This window comes from Mus caroli, unplaced genomic scaffold (assembly GCF_978045245.1).
Source record: "Mus caroli unplaced genomic scaffold, Mus_caroli_1 scaffold_18, whole genome shotgun sequence".
Lineage (NCBI taxonomy): Eukaryota > Metazoa > Chordata > Mammalia > Rodentia > Muridae > Mus > Mus caroli.
In genome coordinates, this window is record NW_028227273.1 from 82,171,382 (window position 1) to 82,196,312 (window position 24,931).

Sequence of the window (24,931 nt, forward strand, 5' to 3'; positions counted from 1 at the left end):
TCTCTGCCTCTTTGTACTCCTCCCTGAAGTGCCGATAGTCCACATTTCTCTTAGTCCCTGGTCTTTGGAAGTCTCCTTCACATGGTTCATTAAACCCCAAGCTTCAAATTCTTCCACGTTTCCCCCACAACTGGGTCCAAAGGTCTATGGACCACATGATCGCACCCCCAGTCCTCCAGCACCTGGAGGAGCCTTAGTGACTTTCCCCATTTCTGCTGCAAAGCACCAGAAGAAAGCATTGAAAGAAGGGATGGGGGGTGTGTTTAAGATCACAGTTTGAGGCTGCAGTCCATGTAGGTGTGACTGTGCCAATGGCTTTGGCTGTGGAGGCAGCAATGTGAGTGGCCGGTCACATTGCATCAGTCAGGGAGCAGTGTTAATGCACAGCTCACTTTCCTCTTCCTGGCCAGAATCCCAGCCCATGGGACGATGCTGCTCACATTCAGGATGGATTTGCTGTCAGTCAATCCTTTCTGGAAGCGAGAATCTTGTGCATATCCCACTCCAACCAGTGACTCACTATTCTCAGACAGTATGAACAAGACAAATATCCACAGGTGATGGACTTTCATCAGGACAGCCTCCAGCGGGATGGAATCATCCAGAGATTCACTTGGAAAAGAATGTCATTTCTGCCGGATCCCGTTCGCTACAGACCTCACAGACTCGGCCTGTGCGAGGAGACCTTTGAGGGATCGTCTGTCCACAGCAATGGGAGGTTGGACCAATCAGTTCCTTTTAAAAGCCACTAGTCAGTGTCTGTTCAAGCTGCCTTAGCAGAACCCACAGACTGGGGAGCTCAAAAGACAAGGGCTTTGCCAGTGTTAGAGGTGCACACCTTTAATCCCAGTGCTCAAGAGGCAGAGGCAGCAAGGTTTCTGTGAGTTCAAGGCTAGCTGGGACTAGTGAGACACTGTCCGGGACTGTCGGACAGTCCCCCCAACCCATACGATCTATGGGTAAAGCCTTCTCTCAGCCCTCATCCTAGAGTTCATGTTTTTAATTTTCTTTATCAATCTTGTGGGAACTTGCTCAATACAACTCATTTTTAAAGTGACCACCTTTGGACTTTGCTTGTTTCTGTTTGTGACTTATTTTTCTATTTCTTATTGTGATTTTATTTTTACACTTATTTTTATACATTAAGTATGTGTGCCTCTCTGTGTGTAGTGTGTGTGTATGTGGTTGTGGTATGTGTATGTATGTATATATATATATATACATATATATATATATATGTCTGTGTATGTGTGTATGTACATGTGTATATGTATGTGTGTATGTCTGTGGTGTATGTCTGTGGTATGTGTATGTGTGTCTGTGATGTGTGTGTATGTATGTGTCTGTATATGTGTGTGTGGTATGTGGTGTGTGTGTGTGTGGTATGTGTATGTATGTGTGTATGTATGTGTGTTGTGTGTGTGAGGTGTGTGTATGAGTGTACGTACATATGTATGTATGTGTATGTGTTGTGTGTATGTGTATATGTGGTATGTGTGTGTGTGGAGGGGGGTGCACGTCCTCACATTGGACCTTCTAATCTGTTACCAGTGATGGTGTCTGAATGAGCCCTAACCAATAATTTTCTTGTGTTATTTTAAAAAACTATTCTGTCCATGATTGGTCACCCATTCAGGACATCTGATAGCCACGTGACTGAAGCTAACGTTTCATCAGTGAAAGCGAGCACTCTCCAGTAGTCACTGGCCTGCCTCCCACGAGTCCTCCTGCTCTGTTCCCACGACCCTGATATGCCAGCAGAGGGGCATGTGTGGCATTCCTGGGTGTCTACCTTCCCTGCCCTGTGCTGGAGTCCACATGGAGTTAGATCTGAGCCTTAGTGAGTCTCCCCACCCCTGGATGGAGAGACACAGCCCAGGGCCCAGGCTTCTTTTCTGAGCTCTTGCCTGTGCCCTCAGCTTGCATGCAGTTCCTTGGCCCAGCTCTTAGATAAAGGGAGACTCTGCTGTGTGTGTGGTGACTGTCCAGTCACAGCGTCCTTCTGTGACCATCCTGCCCCTTCCACTCACATGCCCAAAGGGATCAATGTATTCCCACTTATGCACCCTTGCCAACCTCCCCATCCTCCTCACTCCTCACACCAGGGGGTCGGTCCCATCTGAATTCAGATGGTGGTTCAGGGAGTACAGGTGACAACTTTCTTACTCATATCACAGCAGTGATGGGTCCCACACAGTGGTGGGACCACTTAGCTATGTCGGTGAAGCATGGGCTCCTTCCTCTTGGGTGCTGCTAAAAGATACACTTGGGTGAAGCCAGCCGTCTGATAACATGTCAAGGAAGCAAGGGAACACTGGCAACCACAAAGGGGACAATATCTCTAGGTGGACGGCACACTGTCAGACAGTGCCTGAGCCTAGCCACTTGGTTCATTGTCAGCCATTTAGCCTCCCCTTGTCCCTGTTGTCTTCCACATGTGGAGGCCGGGCCTGGCACACAACAGCATGATCCTCCCTATCCTCCATCCCCATGGTGTCTAATTCTCTGGCACTGCCCCAGGTTGTGAGCCTCACTTGACCACAACATGTGCAGCCCGGGGACAATCAAGCTAAAGAGTCCTGAGACAATTGCTGCTGTGTGAATCCTCTGGTTGTGGTGATGTCACACTAGGGGACAAAGCACACCCGAGGCACAATGACTTTGGACAAAGGGCCCTTTGATCATGCCCGCTCCTGTGTCAGGTCTGTGGAGAAGCAGCAACAGTGGACATGTCATCTAAAGAGACCCTTGGATGCGAGCTTACCCAAGATCACATGCACAAATGCTGAAAACCACAGAAACGTGGGTGCTGCGGACAGTAGCATCCACCATGGTGTTCTCAGATTTTTCAGCCCCGAGGGCTCTGGGGGCATGTGTTTTCTGCAGGTGGTGCCTTGTCAGACCTTTTAGAGGTATGTCTAGGCTGACACATCAGCAGCCCCTCGGCTATGCCATGCTGTTGCCCCTCAAACGATGGGCATGTGTAGGGACTTAAGAGTGTTATAGTTGCAGGTGGGGGAATGGTGTGGGCTCTCACACCAGCTTAGGAAGAAATCAGACTCTGGGGCCCAGGGGAAACAGACATCATCCTGTCCATCACACTTCCTCGTGTGTGGCTCCACCCAGATCTCACAGAGATCTGGTTGGGAAAACCAGTGAGGAGCTGAGGAAAGGTGAAGTTTTGAATTGTAAGACAACGGACTGGAAGCAGGTGTACTGGTGGTTTTAAGTCAGCTTGACACAAGCTGGAGTCATTAGAGAGGAGGGAGCCTCGGTTGAGGAAATACCGGCCCGAGACCCAGCTATAGGGCATTTTCTTAATAAGTGATCGATGGAGGAGGGCCCAGCCTATTGTAGGTGGCTCCATCCCTGGGCTAGTGGTCCTGGGTTCTATAAGAAAGCAGGCTGAGCAAGTCACGAGGAGCAAGCCAGTAAGCAGTACCTCTGCATGGTCTCTGCATCAGCTCCTGCCTCCAGGGTCCTGCCCTGGTTTGAGGTCCTATCCTGACTTCCTTTAATGATGAACAGCGATATGGAGGTGTAAGCTGAATAAACCCTTTCCTCCCCAACTTGCTTTTTGGCCAGAGAAACCCTAAGACAAGTTGGTACCAGGATAGTGGAGTATTGCTGTGATAGACCTAACATGTTGTTTTGGTAGAGAACTGGGAAAGGACTTTGGAACTTGGGGCTAGAAAAGTCATTGAGTGTTGAGAGCTTGGGGAAGTGTTCTGCAGGAACTTGGAAGATAAGAATATTGAGAGTAAAACACAATGGAGGTCTGGCTTGTGAAGTTTCAGACGAAGTAAAAACTTTACCAGGCCTTTTGTGTGAAGAACCTGCAGTTCTGGTTAGCTGGGGCTGGAGAATCAACTGTGATTAGCAAGATACCAGAACCACGAAAGTGAAACCTTTGCTTTGCTGGGATACTCGATGTTGGTCAGCTAGTGCTGAGAAATTAGCAGCGATTAAGAGAACAGCATCATTGAGGGGAAATCTTCTGGGAAGACAAAAAATTTAAAGTTGTCTTCCCCTCAGCCCCCCCCCCCTTTTTTAAGATAACATTTCTGTGTAGCCCTGACTGTCCTAGAACTCGATCTATGGACCAGGCTGGCCTTGAATCCTGGAGATCTGCTGGGATTAATGGTGTGTGTGCTGCCAACCTCCCAGCTGAGACTTTGAACACTTAAAAGAGATTTGGGGTTGTTAAAGAGATTGAATGTTGTAAAGAGACTGAACTTTTTAATGTGTTTGAATTTTTGAGACTTGTAGAACTTTTAAATTTATTTTTATACTATTATATTAATATTAATACTCCATCTTAGGGATAAGTGAGAAAGGGAAAGTTCTAATTAAAAAGTGATGTGTTTGTATGTCAACTTGACAAAGGGTCAGTTGTACTGGCTAGTTTTATGTCAGCTTGAGGCATCTGAGAGGAGGGAGCCTCAATTGAAGAAATGCCTTCATAAGATCCAACTGTAGAGCATTTTCTTAAGTAGTGATTGATGGGGGAGGGTACAGCCTGTTGTGGGTGATACTGTCCCTGGGCTGGTGGTCCTGGGTTCTATAAGAAAGCAGGCTGAGCAAGCCATGGGGAGCAAGCCATGGGGAGCAAGCCCGTAAGCAGCACTTTTCCAGGTAAGAATTCCAGGTTCCTGCTTTGTTTGAGTTCCTGTCCTGACTTCCTTCAATAATGAACAGTAATATGGAAGTGTAAGACAAATAAGCTCTTTCTTCTCTGAGTTGCTTTTTGGTCATGGTGTTTCATTGCAACAAGAGGAACCCTAAAATAGCAGTAGAGGGGTAAAAGAGCTTTGTATAGAGCACTCACCTGGCATGCATAATGCACCTGTTCCACTCCAGTACCGCCTCAGCCAGGTTTGAAGGCACACACCTGCAATCCCAGGATTCAGGGAATGGAGAGAGATCAGAGGATCAAGAACATGGTTGTCTGCATGCAGGGGCGGAGGCTCTCCTAGGAAGCATTGAACCTTGCCCCCAAAATAAAAATAGGGTGGAGAGCAAAGTGACGGTGGTATGTGACTTTAATTCCAGCACTCAGGAGGCAGAGACAGGCCTGGATCTCTTGAGTTTGAGACCAGACTGGTGAGCTAGTTCCAGGACAGCCAAAAAAAATCTACACCCACACACACACACAGAGTCTTGAAAAACAAACAAACAAAAAACCAAAACGACAGGCTGGAGAGTTGACTGTGCTTAGGAGTGCTTAGGACCCAAGTCTGGTTTCTAGCACCCTGGAGCCACTGAGTGCCTGTAACTCCTGCTCCAGGGTATCGGTGTCATTTTCTGGTCTCTGCAGGCACCCTCACATACAGACACATAAGTAACAACCATTTTTTTCTTTTTAAAATCTTAAGACAAAGAACACAGTAGGCCTGCTCTGTGTTTCTGAACAACGAAGTTATTGTGGGGAGGGCTGGAGCTACCTAGCTCTCTCGTACCAGCTGTCCTCGTTAGGCTTAATGACGCTGTGATGAAACACTGTGACCAACATCATCTGGGGGAGGAAAGGGTTAACTTGGCTTACACTTTCACATCAGTGTTCATCACTGAAGGAAGTCAGGACAGGAACTCAAACAAGGCAGGAACCTGGAGGCAGGCGCTGATGCAGAGGCTATAGAGGGGTGCTGCTTACTGGCTTGCTCTTCATGACTTTCTCAGCTTGCTTTCTATAGAACCCAGGACAACAAGCCTAGGGAATGGCACCACCCACAATGGGCTGGGCCTTTTCTCTTCAATCACTAAGAGAATGTCCAACAGACTTGTTTACTTACAGCCCAATTTTCTGAAGGGGTTTCTCAACTGAGGCTCCCTCCTCTTAGATGACTCTAGCTTGTGTCAAGTTGACATAAGACTAGCCAGCCAGCCCATCAGCCATCTCCAAGCCTGCCTGGTCTGAGGGTCTTCACATGGATTCTCAGGGGCATGCAGCAAGGTGACCACCGGCAGCTTGTGTGCTCAGTGGTGAGTGACTAGTGTTGTAGAGGGCAGAGGGGAAGGGGAGGAACTGGCCAGGTAGTGCAAGGGAACAGAAGGGATTGTAGGGTCCACTCTTTCCTTACCCGGTGACAGCTGTAAATGAGGCAGGGGCTGAAGAGCTGGATGAAGCCCTCGCCTAGGAGGCCCACAGGGCTTATATTCCTGTGGTCGGAGGCAGCAGTTAGTAAACAATGTGCAAATGGCATAGATTAGATGACATGTGCAGTGGGGGAAGAAACAGCAGATCAGGTTTCATTAGAGCCAGTGTTGGGCAGTGTGTGCGCCCAACTTGCCAGCAAAACAGACACCACAACAGGATCCTTCTGCACATGTTTATTGGGAGAGCATGATTGCAGAGGCAAAAAGACCCCGAGCCCCAGAACTGGCGCTGCTTATATAAGAGAGGCGTGTCTCATACCCAATTGGTTATGCTTTCAGTATCTCATTTACATGTCCACACCCGATTGGTCATACATTTAGTACCTCATTTACATACCTTGGGCCAGGCAGTGACTTGGCAAAAAACTCTACTGCACATGCGCACATTGATTGTTTACCCAAACTTATGGGTGGTGGTCAGCGGTAGCCAGCGCCACCTTGTAATGGCATATGTGGCTTCCCACAGGGCAGGACAAAATTAAATTAGGAACTCCCAAGTATTGTCACTGGGAAGGTGACTGAGCAAAGACTGCAGAAAGTGTCCCAATAAACACCTGTGGAGTCTGGCCAGGCAGAGGACAAGGGACCAGAGGACCTGAGCCACAAACCAGTCTAGAAGAGGCCTGGGAGAGGTAAGAGGAGGCAGATTAGTCCTTTAGGACTCTGCCTTCAGATAGGTTAAGACAGAAATGCATGGGGCCACTTGCCCTCTCTAGGGTGTAGACATGGTTAGGAGGCAGAGCCAGAGGAGTCAGGGTGTGACTCAGTGAGCACCAGCCCAGCATGGGACTGCCCAGAAGAGGAGCCAAAGATGACCCTGGCACCCTAGTCAGGTAGCATGAGGGTGTGTGTGTGTGTGTGTGTGTGTGTGTAGGTGTTTTGCTTATATGTGTGTATACCATGTGCATGCCTGGTGCCTGGGAGGCCAGGAAGCCAGAAGGAGGCGTTGGATGCCCTGGAAGTGGACTTACAGGCAGTTGTGAGCCACCATGTCGATGCTGGGAACTGAATGCTGGTCCTTCACAAGAGCAACAAGTGTTCTGACCCGCTGAGCCATCTCTCCAGCCCCAGGAGTGTTCCTAATAACATGAGCCTACTCTGGGTCCTGGGAGACTACCAAGCACTATCTTCTCAGTGCATGGCTGCGGAAAAGCTCCCCAAGAAGAGGGTCCTCAAAGACCTAGAAAGCTGGGATCATTGCAAGCACATCGCGCTGAATGAAGACTCGGAATGGTAGCGCCCAGGAACATAGCTGTAACAGCTCTGCCTGACAGACAGCTGAGTTCACAGTGGTTGCTTCCTCTGTTTCCACGTGAAAGAATAAGCCGTGTTGCTTGCATTTCCACAGTTAGCCTAAGTAGGTATGGAAGGGATGTTAGCAGTAGGCAATGCTCAGCAGCTTTCTGCAGTACGCCAGGTTGGGGGTGGGGTTGCAGATATGAACTATTGCCAAGCAGTTGAGAGCCAGCGTCTGATCCCAACATGAAAAGGAACACTGCTTAGGAAAAAAAGGATCCAAAAAGAGCAAGAAAGCTGTAGCTGGGAAAATTCAAGTCTCTCCAGAGGCAGAGAGAATGTGCCACAGGGCCGAAGACTGAGCCCAGGGCAGGCAGGACACACCAAGTCTCCTCCTGCACTCTTGTTGCTAGGGCTGCCTTGTTGTGACAACAGAGTGTCCTGAAGCCTGTGGTGAGTCTGCCTGAATGTGACTGTGGGACCCACAAGGTCCCAGCCTCATTGGGTGAGCACGGCTGAGATCCTTGGTATAGAGGTGGGTGGGATATGGAGGGAGGACCAGGCAGGAGGAGCTGGAGCACATACCTGCTCTCAGGGCATCTGGGCAGCAACTGCATGAGCCCAGAAAGACTCTGTGCTCTGATGAGTCTCTCTAGGGACTGGGGGTGGCAGGTCTGGGAGGTAAGGACATTGACAATAGCCCTGACTTTAGTGAGATGTAGAAGGCTTGGTACCTGGTGGGGAAAGGGGTCATTTGCAAAATTAAATCTAGCTACTGGTGTCAGATTGCCAACCCCTCTAATTTTCATGAAGACTCAGAAAAATCAGGGGGTGGGGTTATCGCCCATTTGACAGGGTGGGTTACTTAACTTGCATGAAACCCTTGATTTGATTCGCAGCACAGCATAAACTCCAAGGTCCCAAACCTGCCTTCCAAGTGCTGGGAGGATGCAGGCAGGGAGGATGCAAGCAGGGCAGATGCAGGCAGAGGAACATAATTGTCATGCTTGGCTGTATAAGGAATTAGAGGGCAGCCTGGGCTATATAAGACAGTATCAAAAATATTGTTTATTACATTCCTAGATTCTCTGGGTAGTTATGTGTGTGTCCCCACTCCCATTCTAATGACAAAGAGCGACAGTGTCAAGCCACTTTCCTTTCTTCCTATCTGTTCTGTGTGAGGGATGGACATGCTCTGCTCAGTCCTGGCTGGCTAAAAAAGCCAATGAACCCACCAACCTAGGCCAGCAGGCAGTGCGTCTGGTTCTAGGAGGGTGGCCGAGGCATGTCACTTGGCTCCGTAGTGAGTCTACCATATGAGGCACTTCCTAAGACACTGCCATTATAAGCTGTCTGAAGATATCCACCCAGGTAGCCTGTAGTCCCTGTTCTTCCTTCTCCACCCCTCGTGAAGACACAGTCTGGAGGAAATGTCCAAGTTTGGAGTATAAGGGGAGGGGTCAGAAAGTTCCAGAGAAAAACTAGTTCTCAATAAACCTGAAGAAAGATGCTGTCTGACTTCCTGCGTAGTTGAACCATCTCTAAAGCAGTGGTAAGGACTCAGGTAAACGAGGCTGATAAGGCGTCTGGATAGAATAACGCCCTTCCGCTTGCAGATAGGGGGCCCGAGGGTAGAACCGTGGACATTGACTCGGGACCTTAACAATTCCATTGGCAAATGATGCTTTAGGATCTACAGGGAGAAAGAGTGTCTTAAGGTGCTGGGTTCTCCTGAGAAGTTGTACTTTGTAGCCTGGTGGGTTTGCGCTCAGTAATTAAAGTCACATGGCGATAGATGAGGTGCCCGAGTCCAAGGGCTGTTGCCCTGAGGGCTCCCCATCTCCTGTAGCTGCTCTCTTCAGTCAGGTGACTTCATTCCCTCCCCACAGCCATAGGCTGGGCCGAGGCCTGCCTGTGCTAAGTGTGTTCTGTCTTCGCAGAGCACACCCACAGGCCTCCACACTTACCACAGGGGCTTGAATCCGCCGCTCCTGAGTAGCCGCCTAGCACAAGGCCCTTGCTGACAGGTAATTGCTTTGATGAGCAGCCAGAGAGGATAAGAAACTCTATCTAAGCGGAAGGGACAAGTGTGTCCATGACTGGAGCCTGCGGAGAATCCTAGTTGTTCTAGCTCTTGGCCACAGAGGTGACATACTCAAGTAAATGTTAACACAGCTAAAACTCCTTATAGTCAAGTGCGTGCGTGTGTGTGTGTGTGTGTGTAAGAACCAAACTTGACTTCATGGTCCAAAAGAGTTTCAGCAAAACTGAGAAATCAAAATCCTGTTCTAGTTAGGCCCCTCCTTGTCGGGGCACACGCCTTCCAGTGGTGTGGTGAGTTCAGATGGAGGAGGAGGAGGAAGAGGAGGAGGGGGAAGCAGAGGAGGAATCAGAAGAAGAGGGATGAGGGAGAGAAACCTGAGGAGGGGAAAGGTGAGGGAGACTTGGAACTCCATTTGCCACCTCCAATCCTGGAGCCAGCTTCCCTCAGAAGGTGAGGCTCTGTTGCTCTGGCATGGCTGATGTGGCTTGGTGGCTCCACCAGTGAAAAAGCCACGAGGCATCTGCGTTTGTTCTTGGGGCTCCTCTTCCCATACTGCTCTGTCCAGGGTTCCTTTGAGATAGGAAAGCCTTAGGGACTCCTGTGTATCTGCTGCCCAGAATGCCTCTCATGGGACTACTTGACCCCTTCCTTCCTCTGTTCTGGAACATTCATATCTGAGGGTGCAGAGACCCAGAGTCTGTGGCACCTTTGGCCTTGTGGAAAGGAGCACGCAAGGGGGCAGCAGCCTGGCCTCAGATCTGGTGAATGGGAGTTTTCACAGAGGTACCCAGCCATGGCTCACAACCATCTATAACTCCAGTCTCTCTCTTCTGACCTCCTCAGGCACCAGGCATGCATTTGGTACACAAACTCACATGTAGGCAAAGCACCCATACACACCCAAAAAAAATAATTTTTAAAAAGAAGAGACCCAGGGAGATAGCAAACAAACAACTAGCAGCCCTCCTAGTTATTAACATTTGCAACACACAATCATGGGGAGAAATGTCCGTGGCGCGCCTTAGAGCAGCAGCCCCACCCTGGCTTCTGCAGGGGCAAGAGAGTTGAAATTAAAAGGCACAGTAGAGCACACACCTTTGGAGGCAGCAAACAAACATGGTGGCTGTCTGTGTAGAGGGTGGTTTTGATGTTAAGGCACTGTTTTCTAATTGGTTTGTGATCAATCAAGATGTCAGGAGCCAATTGCTTAAAGCGGGGTAGATTTTAAAAAAATTATCCGCTCCATCTGTGGAGCTTGTGCTGTGAACTCCTCGGTGTGGATTTCGCAGTTGGAGCAGGCAGCAGACTTTAATGGCACTCCAAACCTGTATACCAATTATAGACAAATGGGAGGAACTGAGTGACCGCCTATGCTTGCTTTTTTTCTGTCTTTGGCTCAGCCATCGCTCAGATTTAGGAGGCATGTTGGTCTGGTTTCCACTGTCTGTTTCCAAGAGTCACATGACGTTTGGTCCCAGTAGAGGCCACCACACCCAGCCACCTCACTGCTCCATGGTCACAACACCAAGGATACTGGCCCACTGTTCCCACGGGATGTTGCTCCCTGACCCCCCTCCCACCTCCCTCTTCCTCTGAGGTTCTGCCGTCATCACCGGGGCACCCCCAACCAAGAGAGCTGGTGCCCAGGGGTCAGTAGAGGGCGCAGAGACAAACCATTCTGGAGACATCTTCAGGGACCACTGCTTTATTGTACACAAGCAACCACTCCAAGTGGGAGCTTATCAGCTGTGATCGATTAGCATAGTGCCTTGGGTTGGAGGGAAAGTAAGCTCTCAGACCACCAGGGTCTGTATGCTGATGAAGCACATTAAAGATGTGTGGTGTGCAGACTCACGTGAAGGCCAGCTACCAGCCACTAGCACTACTTAAGACTTCAGCGTTCTGACTTCAGGAGCAGGAGGCACTATGCTTCTTATTTCAAAGCACAGTGTGCCAAGTAGGCTGCCTGCCTGGTCATGCCCGCATCTTTTGCTACAACATTCTACTAGACGACCCTGCACCAGGGCCTGACCTTTTAGGCTGTTCTGGCCAAAGCTCTTTCTCCTCTTTGTTGCCAACTCAAATCCTGCAGGAGTCAGCTCAAGGCTTTCTGTGCCCATCTGAGGTTTTCCCTCATTCCGTTTCTTTCCATTGCTCCTCCAGACCCCAGGATAGCGACCAGTGCTCTTCTCTTACATCCTACCTGCCTTTTGCAAAAGCATAGGGAAAACTGGTCACAAAAAGAATAACCAAGAGCAAGAAAGGGCAGAGTGTTTGCTGAACTAGTCAAGGAGGCAACAGGTGAGTCCCAGACAGGGCAGCATGAGTGAGGGGCCCTGAGGGTTTAGAGCAGTTGAGGCAGATACTGGGTCTTGTTGCCTGGGGTCCACAGGGCATCACACTCTCTGATACGTGGTAATTCTTTGCTCTTCTTGAGACTTGCCATTTTGTTTCAGGCCATCAACAGGTCACTGGGAGTCAGGCTCAGACATCTGTGTAAGATGTTACTGTAGCAGTGAAATAGGAGCTGCCTGATGCTCCAAGAGGGTTGTGCCCGCCCAAGAGCTCTGGATTCACCAACAACACACACACACACACACACACACACCAGCTAATTTGGATAGCTCAATGGTTGGGCACTTCTGAACCGCCTCATAGCTAGCACGCACTCCCCTCTGGTATTTCCAGCTTAACACCTTCTAAATCTATTACTTCTGGGCAGCCTTCCCCAGCCCCCTGAGACCGCTTTCCCTTCCCACCTACATTGTTGGATACTTTCTCTCCTGCAGCACTTTTCTTTTCTTTTCTATTGCTATAATCACTTTTCTTTTTTATTCATGCACAGAATTCTTCAAAAACTTGTGTGTTTTGTATACGATGTTCAAAGACAAAATAAATAATATAAAATGTGCACAGGCTAAGTGCACAGGGCAAATCAAACAGAAATCAAATGTATGCAAACTTGTGGCAGTCATTGCAACATCTCATCATATATTACAAAAATCATTGCCTTCCCCAAATCTGGAAAAATCCCCAAATCCAAAATGTTCCTAAACAACTTGAGACAAGATATGCGCACACCATCTCCCTCAGGTATGAACACAGGTGGAATAGATGTGCCATCTGGACTCTGACATAGCTCAGTGGGTAAAGTCACTTGCAGCCAAGTTTCGAAGCCTGAGTTGGATCCAACCCCCAGATCCTCATGGTGGAAGGAGTCAGTCCTTCAGGTTGTCCTCTACACATGTGCACATGTACACATGCACACATCCAATGCACATTATATAATACAGCCGTATGTATATACACACATGCACCTCTAAAACACAAAAGCATCCAATTTTTCCTCACACTAAACTGGATTTGCACTGTGCATTCTTCATTGATCAGGGACATGGGCAGAATGGAAAGGTTTCCCTGTGATGGACAGCCTGTACAGACAACATTCACACGCCACGACTGGTATTCATGTTATCCATACATGTCAGCTCCACCAATCTGTCATTCTTTTAGTGTCCATGGCAACAGAAGCTGCATCTCTCAACAGTGAGTGCAGAAACTCTTCAAGTGGTCCACCTAGATCCTCGGATTCAAAAGCCCTACAGCATCTGCACCACTACAGCAAGTCTGCTGGCACTGTGCCCGAGCCCACATCTGGCATTTGGTGTCCTTAGACCAGGAATGCCAGCCAGGCTCATAGCACATGCTTAGAAATCCAGGTGCCATCACTGAGAACTGACATTAGCAACAGCTGCCATAGCAGTCAACTTCAGACTGTGGGACAGGCTATGTGCTGGAGACCTGTGTCCTGTGTCCCGCCCTTGCTTTAGGTGGTTTGGAGCAGCACTGTGGGGACTTCTGTGGTGGTCCACAGGCAGGAGCTCCCTGTCCTGGCATTGTGTAAGTGAAGACAGATGCTGGTGAAGTGAAGACAGATGCTGCAATGGGGATGGGAAGAGAACCATCCTTTCATGGCCTTCACCCAGAAGTGACCTCAGCATGTCAATCTACCATATATGCTGTCCAAACAGGAAAGGGAACTACCGAAAAACCAGAGCCCCGTGGAAGGACAGCCTTTAATCAAGGCTCAGAAAACCTGGTCTCAGCAGATGCACCAGCCAGGTGTAAAACATTCTAGAAAACACAGAGGGACAAAACACCAACAATCTAGCCTTTTGCCTTTTGCACCAGGGCAGGTTACTTGGTCCAGCGGACTCTGGGAATGTCATAGTGCTCGGTGAGTGTGTCCAGGTGTCACTGGAAGTCCTTCACTCTCTGCTTGTGGGTTTTTGACGCCTTCTTCAGGGTTCTTTCCTTTTGCCGCTCCTCCTGCATCTTTTCGAAGCCTGCCTGCACCAGCATGCGTTTGTCCAGGCAGCGCCTCTTCTCCTCCTCGCTCTTCTTGCATGTCCCCATGGCCTCCAGCATCTTGGCCTTGTCTTTGTCCTCATCCTCTTTCCTCCTCCTCCTCCCCTTCGTCACGTCAAGCTCTGCCACGGCCTTTCAACTTCAGGGGACCCTTCTGGACCTGCTTGTACACTTCCTTAGCACTCGCTGCCATAATCATTTTTCAAAGTGTCCCGTTTTCTTCCTGTGACTTCTACTAGCAGGTTGAAAGAGCCACACAGTTCCTGAATCTGTAGTCCAACTATCCCAACAACCAGCCGCTGTAGATGGGAAGTGCAAGAATCTAGTAGTTACTTGTTCTCAGGAGGCTGGTCTTCTGCAGAAGTAGGTTCCAACAGATGTACTGGCGAGTAAATTCGAGCAGGTGAGAAGATTATCCTGCAACCCTTAAATCTGATCTCTCTCCCTCCAAGTCATAGCACTTCTCCCCTCCTCTTCTGTCCCTTGCCCTCAAAATCTAAAATCCCGCCTCTGTCTCCCTGCCCAGCCACTGGCTGTGTGGCAATTCTTTGTTATCAATCAAAGCCAGCTGGGGGCAGGGACCCTCAGCGTCTGGAAGCTCAGGTTTTGGGAGCCAAATTAAGACCAAGCCTTAGAAGCAATCCCCAATCCATCACAGGTTATTAGGGGTCAAGACACAGCATCCGTGGCTTTGTTAAGTGTCAAAGTTTGCTTTTTTAAAGTTTCTGGTCTCTTGTATTTATGCTACCCACAGTGTCAAGTTACTGTTTAGCCATGGTTGGGGATTCTGTCTACTCTTACACCCTTGGGATCAGTAACGAACGCCAGATACTTGTGTTCACCACAGACCTGACATGCATAGAGATGACAGAAGCATGGAGGTCCCTCTAGAGGCCAAGGTCGGGAGAGAAGCAGGCTGCAGGGTTATGGGAGCCCAGAGCAAAACTGGTTCCTGTATCAAAGACCTGTGCATATTGTTGTTTATGCTTGTTTTATTTTTGTTTTTTCAGGTTTTTTTTAAATTTCTTTACTGGTATGTGTGTGTGTGTGTGTGTGTGTGTGTGAGAGAGAGAGAGAGAGAGACAGAGAGATGGGGGAGGAGGAGGAGGAAGAGGAGGAGAATGCAGATGATGCAGATGATGTAGATGTAGCAAGTATGGAGGTTAGGGGAAAGCTTGAAGTCGTTCCTTCTCTCTTCACCATGTGGGTCCCTAGGATAGAACTCAGGACATCAGGTTGTTAAGCCTGAGTGAAGAACATGGAGGCAGGGAAGGGGGAGGGGAATTAATGAAGGTTTCCAGGGGCAGAAAATGGCCCTCTATCAACTTTGACAGCTGAATGTCTGTATCTGGAGCCTAGGGATCCAAGATAACCCTTATGCCCCATCAAATGGAACATTTTGTTCTGCATCTTTACAGCCTTCTGTTCTCACTGCCTTTATTATTATTGCCCTATTGCCCTATTTCATTGACCTCGAGAGTTCTCACCTTACTGCTGTCTTATATTCTCACCCATCTCATCCACATTCCAGGGACATTACCCCCCCACACACACACACACCTCTCAATCAGGGTCTCTTGGAAGCTTCCAGGAACTATCTGCAGCAGGGTGGGGGCCAGGGAGGGGCTTCACTTGACTTAAGTCAGAACATTTAGGAATGGTGCCTTGGACTTCATTACTTTTAGCCAAGCTGGGGTTGGAAAAGGGGGCACAACAGGCCTGATAAAGAGTTACCCCACCTTCCTCAAAGGGTGGTGGCCTGGCCAGAAATAGCCGACCCCAGGGGAGCTGGACAATCGAAGACAGAGAATGCTTCTGCTCTCAAGGATGATCTTCACCTTGTGAGCTGTAGTTCTGCAGAGCTGTAAGGCCACGATTTCATTCCTGGGGAGTATGATCTCCAAACTCTTTGAGCCCTCCTCCTCTTCCTCCTCCTGCCCTTCCTCCTCCTCCCCTTCCTTTCTCCTTTTCCTCCTCCCCTTCCTCCTCTTCTCCTTTTCCTCCTTCTCCCCCCACCCCCCCACCTAACCTGGCTCCAGCTCCAGTCCTAAACCCTAGCTGTACTCGACTACAGTCCAGCACAGTGCAGCCTTGCCATCTGGCAGCATTTGCAATCTCACAGATGCATCCTCTTCTTTCTTTTCCCACTTACAGAACGCGATGGGTAGTCGCAGCTTTCTGAATGTGAAGTTTCAGCCACAGGTCCATGTGTTTGAACACTTGCTCCCCAGCTAGGGGCGCTGTTGGAGGAGGTTATGAAAGCTTTAGGCTTTGGGGAGGGCATGGTTGGTGGAGGTGGGTCATTGAAGGCAGGTCTTTGAGGGGCAGGCCCCCCCCCCCCGCTCTTCAGATCTCCTGTCTGTCGCTGAGATGTGGGGAGCCTCAAGTTCCACTGCCACTGACTCTAGCTGCTCCATCATGATGGCCCCTCTGAACCACGAGTCAAAATTAGGTGCTTCTATCAGGTATTTGACTGCAGCAAGGAAAGAGTTTGGTCCTGGACTGTCCCACGAGTCACTGACTAGGCTCACCGGTCACTCATGTCCCCTTCCCAGCCCATGTTCATGCTGCAGACTCTGATGCTGGTCCAGGGCCTGTGTCACAGGCTGTGGGTCATCCTCAGTGACATAAGCTCGCAGGACTTGGGATGACACCTTACTGCCGAAAGCTCTGTCTCTCCTTCCTGCCTCAAGTTACTGGTTTCCAGAGTCCCTCAGCCAGGAAGCATTCTGTCCCACGGAGAGTGCCGCTCCTGTACGGTCTACTGGGAGGTTCCAAATGTTTGATTGTGCTCGTTGGGGACTTTTGAAACTGGATTCCTGAACAGAGGCTAACCCCTTTGCCCTTGGTACTGCAGTGCCTCATACCGATGTGGCCAGCACTTATTGGCCCTTTGTCACCAGGCATGTAGCATTCATTCCGTGTGGGCAGCCCAGCTCCTGGGGTCACCTAGATTGTGCCTTCAGTTTCCAGGAGAGGCTATGGGTTGCTTATGGACAGCTCTGGGGGTGGAATGCAGAACTGTGTGCCTGTTAGTCAGAAATCACCCACTAAGTAGATTTCAAGGCCAGCTAAGTCTTTCACATGTCATTTCGTATAGTATTTATATGTTAAATTTATTTTATTTTAACCACATTTTAAATTTAGATGAAACAAGAAGCTTATAAAACACGCGTCAACTCTTCTTGGTATTAGCTATAGCAGAACGTTTCTCTGTTCAGTTTTCTGTGAACATTCCTAGTTCTGCCCATTTCTGTGCTTGCCTTTGTGAGACCACATGGAAAAGCATCTAAGTGAATGAAGCTCAGTCTGCCTCTCAGTGCGCATGTGTGTGCCGGTTTGTGCATATGTGTATGTGCATATGTATATGTGCATGTGTACATGCGTGTATATGCATGTGTGTGTGACTATGCATGTGTCTCTGTGTGCATATGCATGTAGACAGACTCTGGCTACTTTGTGGGTTCTTTTATCTTCCACCCTTCTCCACCCCTCTTCTTCCATACTCTCAACCCCCGAACACTAGGTAGGAGAGAAAAAAGGATAGAGAGGAAAGGGGGCGATGATACCATTAGACGACTTCCTGCTCATGTGTGAGTGCCTTGTGTGCACATGCATTTGTGTGGCTGTGTGTATGTGAGTGTGTACATGTGTGTGCCTATGTCTCTGTGTGCCTGTGTATGTGTTAGTGCAAATGCTTGTGTGGGGGATATCTTGATTCTTTCATACTTGCCTTTAAGATCAGAAAAACCTGCTCCTCTGTCTTATTATGTTTTACTGTGTGTATCTGTCTGTGTGTAAGTTCATGCGCATGAGTGCAGGGCCTGAGAGGCTAGAAGAGGCCATCAGATCCTCTGGAGCTGGGGTTGCAGGAGAGCATCAGCAGTCCTATGTGGGGGATGGGTCCTCTGCAAGACAGCAAGATGCACCTTAACTACTGAGCCATTTCTCCCTGTAAGAGGAGGCTTCAGCAGTCCCCTTCCCTCTCTTGCTTTCTGCTATTCAAGGATCCAGCCCGGCTGTGGACATCACCACATACTAGTGGCTCATTCTATTCTTGTATCCCAGGCCTCAGAACTGTTATGCGACAGACTTCTGTCCTTTGAGAACCAGCCAGTCTGTGTGATGCTGCTGTAGCCCCACAAATGGACCAAGAGAATCAGCGTGCACATGTATTGGATCTTTTCCTGGGGCCTTATCTCTTTTTGTTTTTCACTTAACTCTACCTGTCTTATTTTCCTTTGTAATTTTTCCAATGAAATGATTAATTTTTAAGACAGGTGTGGTAGTGTATGCTTTTAATCACAGCACTGGGGAGGGAGAGGCAGAGGCAGAGGCAGGTGGATATCTGAGATGGAGTCCAGTCTGGTCTGAAGCATGAGTTCCAGGACAACCAGACAACCAGAGCTGCAGAGAGAAACCCTGTTTCAGAAACAAACAAAGATTAGTTTCCAACAGCGCCCCTTTGTTCCCTCTGGACACTGATGTTAATGTGTGCAAGTGTGGGCTTGCCTGTTGGATGACCCATGCTTGGGTAAAGCTCCCAGCTTCAACTCTGTCTCAGAATCTGTTTGGGAATACACTTGGCTTGCTTTGGAGGAGTGAGCACACAGTCCTTGCTGCCCCACCAGACCTATAAGTACCACTGAACATGTTCATACCTGCCTGATTTGTGTACGGATGGATCCCTCTGCTTTCCCTCTGCATAACTTTTACTCAACAGATGTTTACTGTGTTCTTTCTAGTGGCAAGCACGTGAAAGAATCTGAGCTAACCCAGTCCCACTGTTTGGCTACACACAGTAGTGTTAACATCTGGATAAAACTTAAGTGTGTGTGTGTGTGTGTGTGTGTGTGTGTGAGTGTGAGTGTGAAATAGAAGTCTGCTAACTCACAGAGTGGGTGAGGGATCCAGGGAGCTTGCTCAGTGGTTAAGGCTGCTATTCCAGGGGAATCTCAATTCGATTCCAGCACCCACATGGCAGTTCGCAACTGCCTGTAACTCCACCTCCAGGGCACCTGACACCCTCACGCTGACACACATGCAGGCAAAATGCCAATGCACATACAATAAAAGTAAATCATTAAAATACTTTGTTTATGTGTATCAGTGTTTTTCCCTGCCTATCTGTGCACCACATTGTACGGATGTGGTGACCAATCTGGCTCAGAGTGACTTGGGTGGCCATTGCATTTCCAGAGCCCTTGTTCATTGTGTTAAACCCATCTAAGCCTGGAAGCAAGCTGTCACACTGAAACACCCTGTAAGAGAAGGGCTCAAGGAAGGGCGGAAGGAAGGATGCAGAACCCACAGGTCTGGATGCAGGCACAGCTGCAGCTCGCATTTTGCTTAAACATTTTCATTGCTGTTTTTGCTTTAAGAACCTGAGTTCTCTTCCCTCGGTGACTGAAACATCAGCATGCAAATGTGTCATGGGCGCGAGGCAGGGAATGGATGAAAGTCAGACCCTGATCCAAAAGCCAATCCCCCTTTCTGCTCTAGCCCCTGCAGCTGTCTCCGGTGTTCTCGAGGGGTGGCCTTTGTTCTCCTCGGAGCCCTTGAGTCACGGGGATCTTCTTCCTTTCTCTCTGTTCACTATTGCTGACTTGCAGGGAACTGGTTTGCATCTACTGCTGGGCCCTGGTCCAATTTCTGCTGTCACTGAGAAAGCCGGATGGTGTCCGCCCCCCCAACCCCCACCCGGGGTCTCTAGACCGGCCTCTGACACAAAGCAGAAGACCTGCCAGAGCAGGCTGCTAGGGCTAGGCCTGTGTAGCCCTGCTTGAGATACCTTTCCTCCTACCTGCCCTGTGGAGGTGGTGGTGACAACTGGAGGTTTGTGAGGGCTGGAGATTTGTGGAGACGGGGGGGGGGGGGGGGGGGGGCGGGGAAGGTGAGAGGGGGTGGTGGAGGAGGAGGGGACAAGGCAGCCAGTTTTCACAGCCAAACGAAGCAGCTTAGCTTAACGAGATAATGGTGACAGGCTGGGAAGATGTTGCTATGGCAACACAGCAGCAGGTCTCTCTTGGGATGCCGCGTCACATAGCATACACACTACAGATGACGTCGTCCGGTATCTTTTGGCCTCCTCGGGTCTGGCATATTTTCCCTCCTGCTCAGACTCACCTAAGATACTGAATTCTGCTTCAGGAGAAAATCCCGCCAGACACCTGGTGGGTGATCCGTCCTTGGTATGGCTATCTCACCATGGTGACACTACCTGATGCAGCCTCTGCTAAGCCCAGCAGGCTCTGCTCTTCAGATGCTAGCTTTGTTTCCAGAGCTAATTAACACCAGGCTACACCAGTGTGCTGTGAAGTTCCCCAAAGCTTCCTGGGCCCAACCACCTGCTCTTCCACCTCTTCCTGGTTTCCCTCCTTTCCTCAAGCAGGATACTGTTCAGACCTTGCCTGCGACCCAGCCCTCAATGCAAATGTATGCTACATAGTAATCATGTGTGTGTGTGTACTTGGAACAAAAGATGAATGAGACAATATTTACCCTCACTGTGTAAATGAAACTCTTTCCCATATTACACAGAACAGAGTACATTATTTTCTCTATCACATATGCTATTTGGACGGCCATACCTACTTGATTACACGACCCCAGTGGTTTCGTATTTGGGATGCCCTGTTCAAGTCATGTGCCTGACAAGTGATGGCTCAGACCCCTCTCTCCTCCCTCCCCATTCCAAGGCTGAATGGGAGGGGCTAGCTGATGTCATTCTTCCAGGGGGTATACCAAGATGATGCAGACAGGAAGTCCTCCTTCCCTCCCATTGTCCATAGGTTCGTAAGATCCTTACCTTCATTGTTTGGCCAGTGATCAAAAGAGGAGGACTTTGTAAGCCCGAATAACTCATTAAAAAGAACACAGCCAAACTCGTTTGTTAATATAGATCCATTTCTCTCTCTCTCTCTCTCTCTCTCTCTCTCTCTCTCTCTCTCTCTCTCTCTCTCTCTCTCTCTCTCCTTTCCTCCTCATCTCTGTCCCTTTCTTTTTATTAGAAGAATACTGGATATCCAACATAGGGCTTCATTTGTGCAAAGCAGAGGCTCTACCACAGCCTAGCATAAAAGTCTTGGAAGAAATTCAAGATAAAGCGTGTGGAAAGGATTAATATGTATCTACTTCTGATTCTTAGGTTAAGTCTTGTTTGGGACCAGGATACTAAATCAACACCTATTTCCCCCAAATCCACTAAGCTACTAGACTTTATCATCATGATGCAGTGATAATTGGGGGTGGGGTGGTGTGGTATACATTCAGCATCTGGGCTCTGGGCTCAGCCGAGTTGCTTCAAGTCGAAAGCTAACCTGGGCTACATAATGAAACCCTGTCTCGCTCGACCTAACAAACACATGGATGACAAAGGTTCAGTGGTGACTGCAGCAAATATTTTTAAAAGTTCAAATAAAAAGTTAGGAAGAGTTAAACCACACTTTGGAGAGAAGCAGAAATTTGATCTTGAGTTTGACAGTATACCTGTTTGATCATGAGTTAGTAGATCAGCTGGTATGGCTACAATCTCAGGCTTAGCATCTGTGTGAGTCACATAAAAACTCGGCCCTCAGGCACTGTGGTGCACATACATGCAGACAAAATACCCATCACATAAAATAAATCTAGCATTTTTGGTTTTGAGCCTAACCTTTAGTGGCTGAGCCATCTTTCCAGCCCCAAATAAATAAACAAACCAAAACCCCAAAACACTTAGTTGGCTGTTTTTGCTACTGGCTTCTGCCAGTCATAATTAGGATTTCTATTGCTTTGATGAAACACCATAACCAAAAAGGAAGTTGGTAGGGAATTATTTGGAATAACTCGGTATTCATCATGAAGGAAGTCAGGACAGGAGCTCAAACAGGGCAGGAACCTGGAGGCAGGAGCTGCTGCAGGGGCCATGGAGGGTGTTGCGTACTGGTTAACCTGCTTTCTTACAGAACACAGAACCACCAGCTCAGGGATGGCACCACCCACACTAGACTGGGCTCTCCCCACACTGATCACTAATTAAGAAAATGTCTTAAAGCTGGATCTTAGGGAGGCGATTTCTCAGTTAAGGTTTGCTCCTTACTCTAGCTTGTGTCTGGCTGACAGACGAGCCAGCCTGCACACTGCCCCTCCCCCACCGGATGCCCCAGCCTCACTCGCTCATGTGGCAGGCCCCATCTCAGTGATCCTGAGAGGCAGGAAGATGCTTTAGGGTTCCATCACTATGACAAAATACCCGTGGAAATAAGAAAGGAAAGATTTATCTGGGCTCCCAGTTTCATAGTGGAGCAGGGTATGTGGACAGCTGAACTTGTGCCGGGTCAGATGGCAGCAGAAGGGCCTGCCTGCAGAATGGAAGCCTCCCTTCTCAGCTGCTGCCATTCTTTTGCCACTCTCTTTGCTGGCAGCCCGTGCTCCTGGTGGCTCCTCATGCATGCGTGTGTCTGTGTAGCCACGTTTCCTCTCACAAGGACAGTGGGTTAGATCAGGGCCCATTCTGTGATCTCATTTAACTCAGTGGGCCTCTTTCAAGGACCTGTCTCCAAATGCAACCATATTCTGAGGTGCCGAGGTTGGGGCTTGAACTTGTGACTACTGGGGACCGCGACTCAGCCTGAGAATTCTCTAAAGCCAGGGCATAGATAAAGCTGCAGGTATTGGGATGCCGTGCTCCTTTTGGGGCAAGCAAAATGCTCACAGCTTGATTATGGTGATAACCGCACATCTCTGGAAAAACCCCACCGAAGCCCACTGAGTCACAGGCTTTCAGGGGGGGAGTTTTGAGTATATGAATCACATACCTCAATTTTTAAAACTATTTTTAATTATGTATATATATATATATATATATATATATATATATATATATATATATATATATATGTCTGTCTCTGTATGTTCTTGTGCATGCATTTGGAGGCCAGAAGGCATTAGATACCTCTGGAACTGGTGGTTGTGAGCTGGGTCCTCTGTAAGAGCATGCACTCTCGTAATCTCGGAGGTGTCTATCCAGTTCCTATTTCAACCTTCTATATAAGAAAGCATCCTGCAAAGGTCAAGAAGGGATTATATAGGTGGCTATGGGGAAAGAGAAGGGAAGGGAGGGTGGAATCCGAAGCCCTGTGATAGCCGTCTGCGATGACTGCCAGTCTCCCACATCAGCCCTAAGAATGCTCTGCCCCCATTGCCAGCATCTTTGACAAACCACCTGCCAGGGCTTTTTTCCACCACCCAACACCCCTCAGTCCCGTTGCTCAGCTACAGAAACCAGAGCATGGTTTGCTGCTGGGAATCACAAAGCCAAGAAACAGAAGGAGCACGCTTGGTGGGAGGGGGCTGGGCTGGAGGCGGAGCATGTGGCCAGCCAGAGCCAGGGAGCGGCAGTGGTCCTGTAGCCCCTCCCTGCCTAGAGGATGCGGCTGCTGGGCTTAGAAAAGCAACTTCCTTTCCAGGGGCGTCTGGGAGACTCAGAATTGTCTTGCCTGCTTCCTCACCTTCTGTAACTGTTCCTGTGGTGTGCCCACTTTGAGCCTCAGCCAGTTTGCAGCATCAAGGAGCTGCTGCTTCAGTGTACTTTGTGAAAGGGCTCTCTGTCCGTGTTTCCCAACTGCTTCCAGAACTGGCTTGTGCATCTTTTTGTTTTGGGGTACACACAGGCACAGGCAAGCTGACTGTCCAGCACGTCACAGTATAAAAAAATGTCTAACTCTGTTTTTAAAATGCTGTAATTCAAAATTTGACGCACATTTTTGTTGTTGTTGTTCCTGTGGACAGGATGGCCCAGATCTTGAGAGACCATTTTAAAACGCCAAAGAAACACAGGGGGCGTCACACCCAAGTGAAGGACAAAGAGAAGGCAGCACAACAGACCTTGCCGGAACAGGTAGCCACTATTTGTGTCGTTGTGATCAGAGGGAGCCAGTCTTGTCTTTGATCTTTTCTCTATTTAACGGCTCAGTACATATTCTGACCACAAAGCTACAATGAGCGGCGGGACATACCACTGCACACTTAGAACCGCAGTCAGTAGCTCCAGACAATTAAAACTGTAAGAACGTAAAATTACAACAAAGTTGTTTTTTTGTTTCTTAAAGTCAGTCTCAGTCTGTCATTCGAGGTCGCATGGTGAATGAAAATCGCCCAAAAGAATTATATGGAAAGTCTATGAACAAAGGCTCCTTGTTCTACGGCGCCCTCTGGTGGGGCTGAGAGGAAAAAGCATTTCTGAAGCGAGGGACACACGAGGCTTAAAACAGGACCCAAATGCTTCCCTGGCGTCCATTCCCGTCACTGACACCAAGGATCAAACTCTGCAAACCCTCCTGTGTTCTGTGAATCGTTTCTTTTTTATTTATTTATTTTTTTGGTTTTTCTTTTCGGGATAGGATTTTTTCTGTGTAGCTCGACTACCCTGAAACTCCCTTTGTAGACCAGGCTGGCCAAGAACTTACATTCACCTGCCTCAGTGCCACCCCCACCTGGCTTGCCTGCCTGCCTGCCTGCCTGCCTGCCTGCCTGCCTGCCTGCCTGCCTGCCTTCTGCCTTCCTTCCTTCCTATTTTAATTATTTTACCCTTGAGTTTCAAAATCCAGAAACTTGAGGTCTCGAGGGGAGATTGTGTATCTACCTCAGGTAGATACTGAGACCAAGGTTCTGAGTAGGAGGACCCTTCCCACTCCTCTGGATCGCCAGGTAATGAAGGGAGAGCAGGCCAGGCAGTTAGTTTTGGAGACTTGGTGGAGGGAACTTGGTTCCTTTGAAGGAGGCCAGTGGCCACTAAGGTGGGTGGTGGATGGGAGACACTGGGCAGCATCAGAAGTGGCTACTGCATGTATCGGGCAGCAATCAGGCTGCAGGGCACAGGGACACGGCTAAGTATGTGGGCAAGACCAGAGTGTAGAGACTCTTTCCTGGGACCTCGATTCTGCCGTTTGGGCCCAAGCAGTACCAATTCACCCCTCTGTTTGGTGGGTGAATGGGCTGAGGCTGTGCTAGGGACTCTGTGAGCTTAGGGCCTGTGCACCAGCGTAGACAGAAGAATGAGGGCTGGCAAAGACAGGGAAAGAATTGGAACCATGAAGCCATCTCAAGAGACTTAGTGCTCTAGGACAGGGAGTGGTCTTATTTGGG

At 49.0% G+C, this 24,931-nt stretch overlaps 1 protein-coding gene and 1 pseudogene across 3 annotated transcripts in view; one reads left to right on the plus strand and one right to left on the minus strand.

The window, feature by feature from the left end:
• Positions 1–7,830: 7,830 nt before the first annotated feature.
• The window catches only part of LOC110284396 (uncharacterized), a 67,285-nt gene continuing 50,184 nt past the window's right edge, over positions 7,831–24,931 (plus strand). For all 3 annotated transcript variants that reach the window (XM_085832750.1, XM_085832751.1, XM_085832752.1), the window contains exons 1-2: positions 7,831–7,897; positions 23,576–23,684. In XM_085832750.1, the coding sequence (XP_085688876.1) occupies positions 23,577–23,684 (108 nt within the window). In that variant the 5' untranslated portion in view covers positions 7,831–7,897; position 23,576. The remainder of the gene's footprint in view (positions 7,898–23,575; positions 23,685–24,931) is intronic.
• LOC110312144 (protein FAM32A pseudogene) lies at positions 13,219–13,997 on the minus strand (annotated as a pseudogene).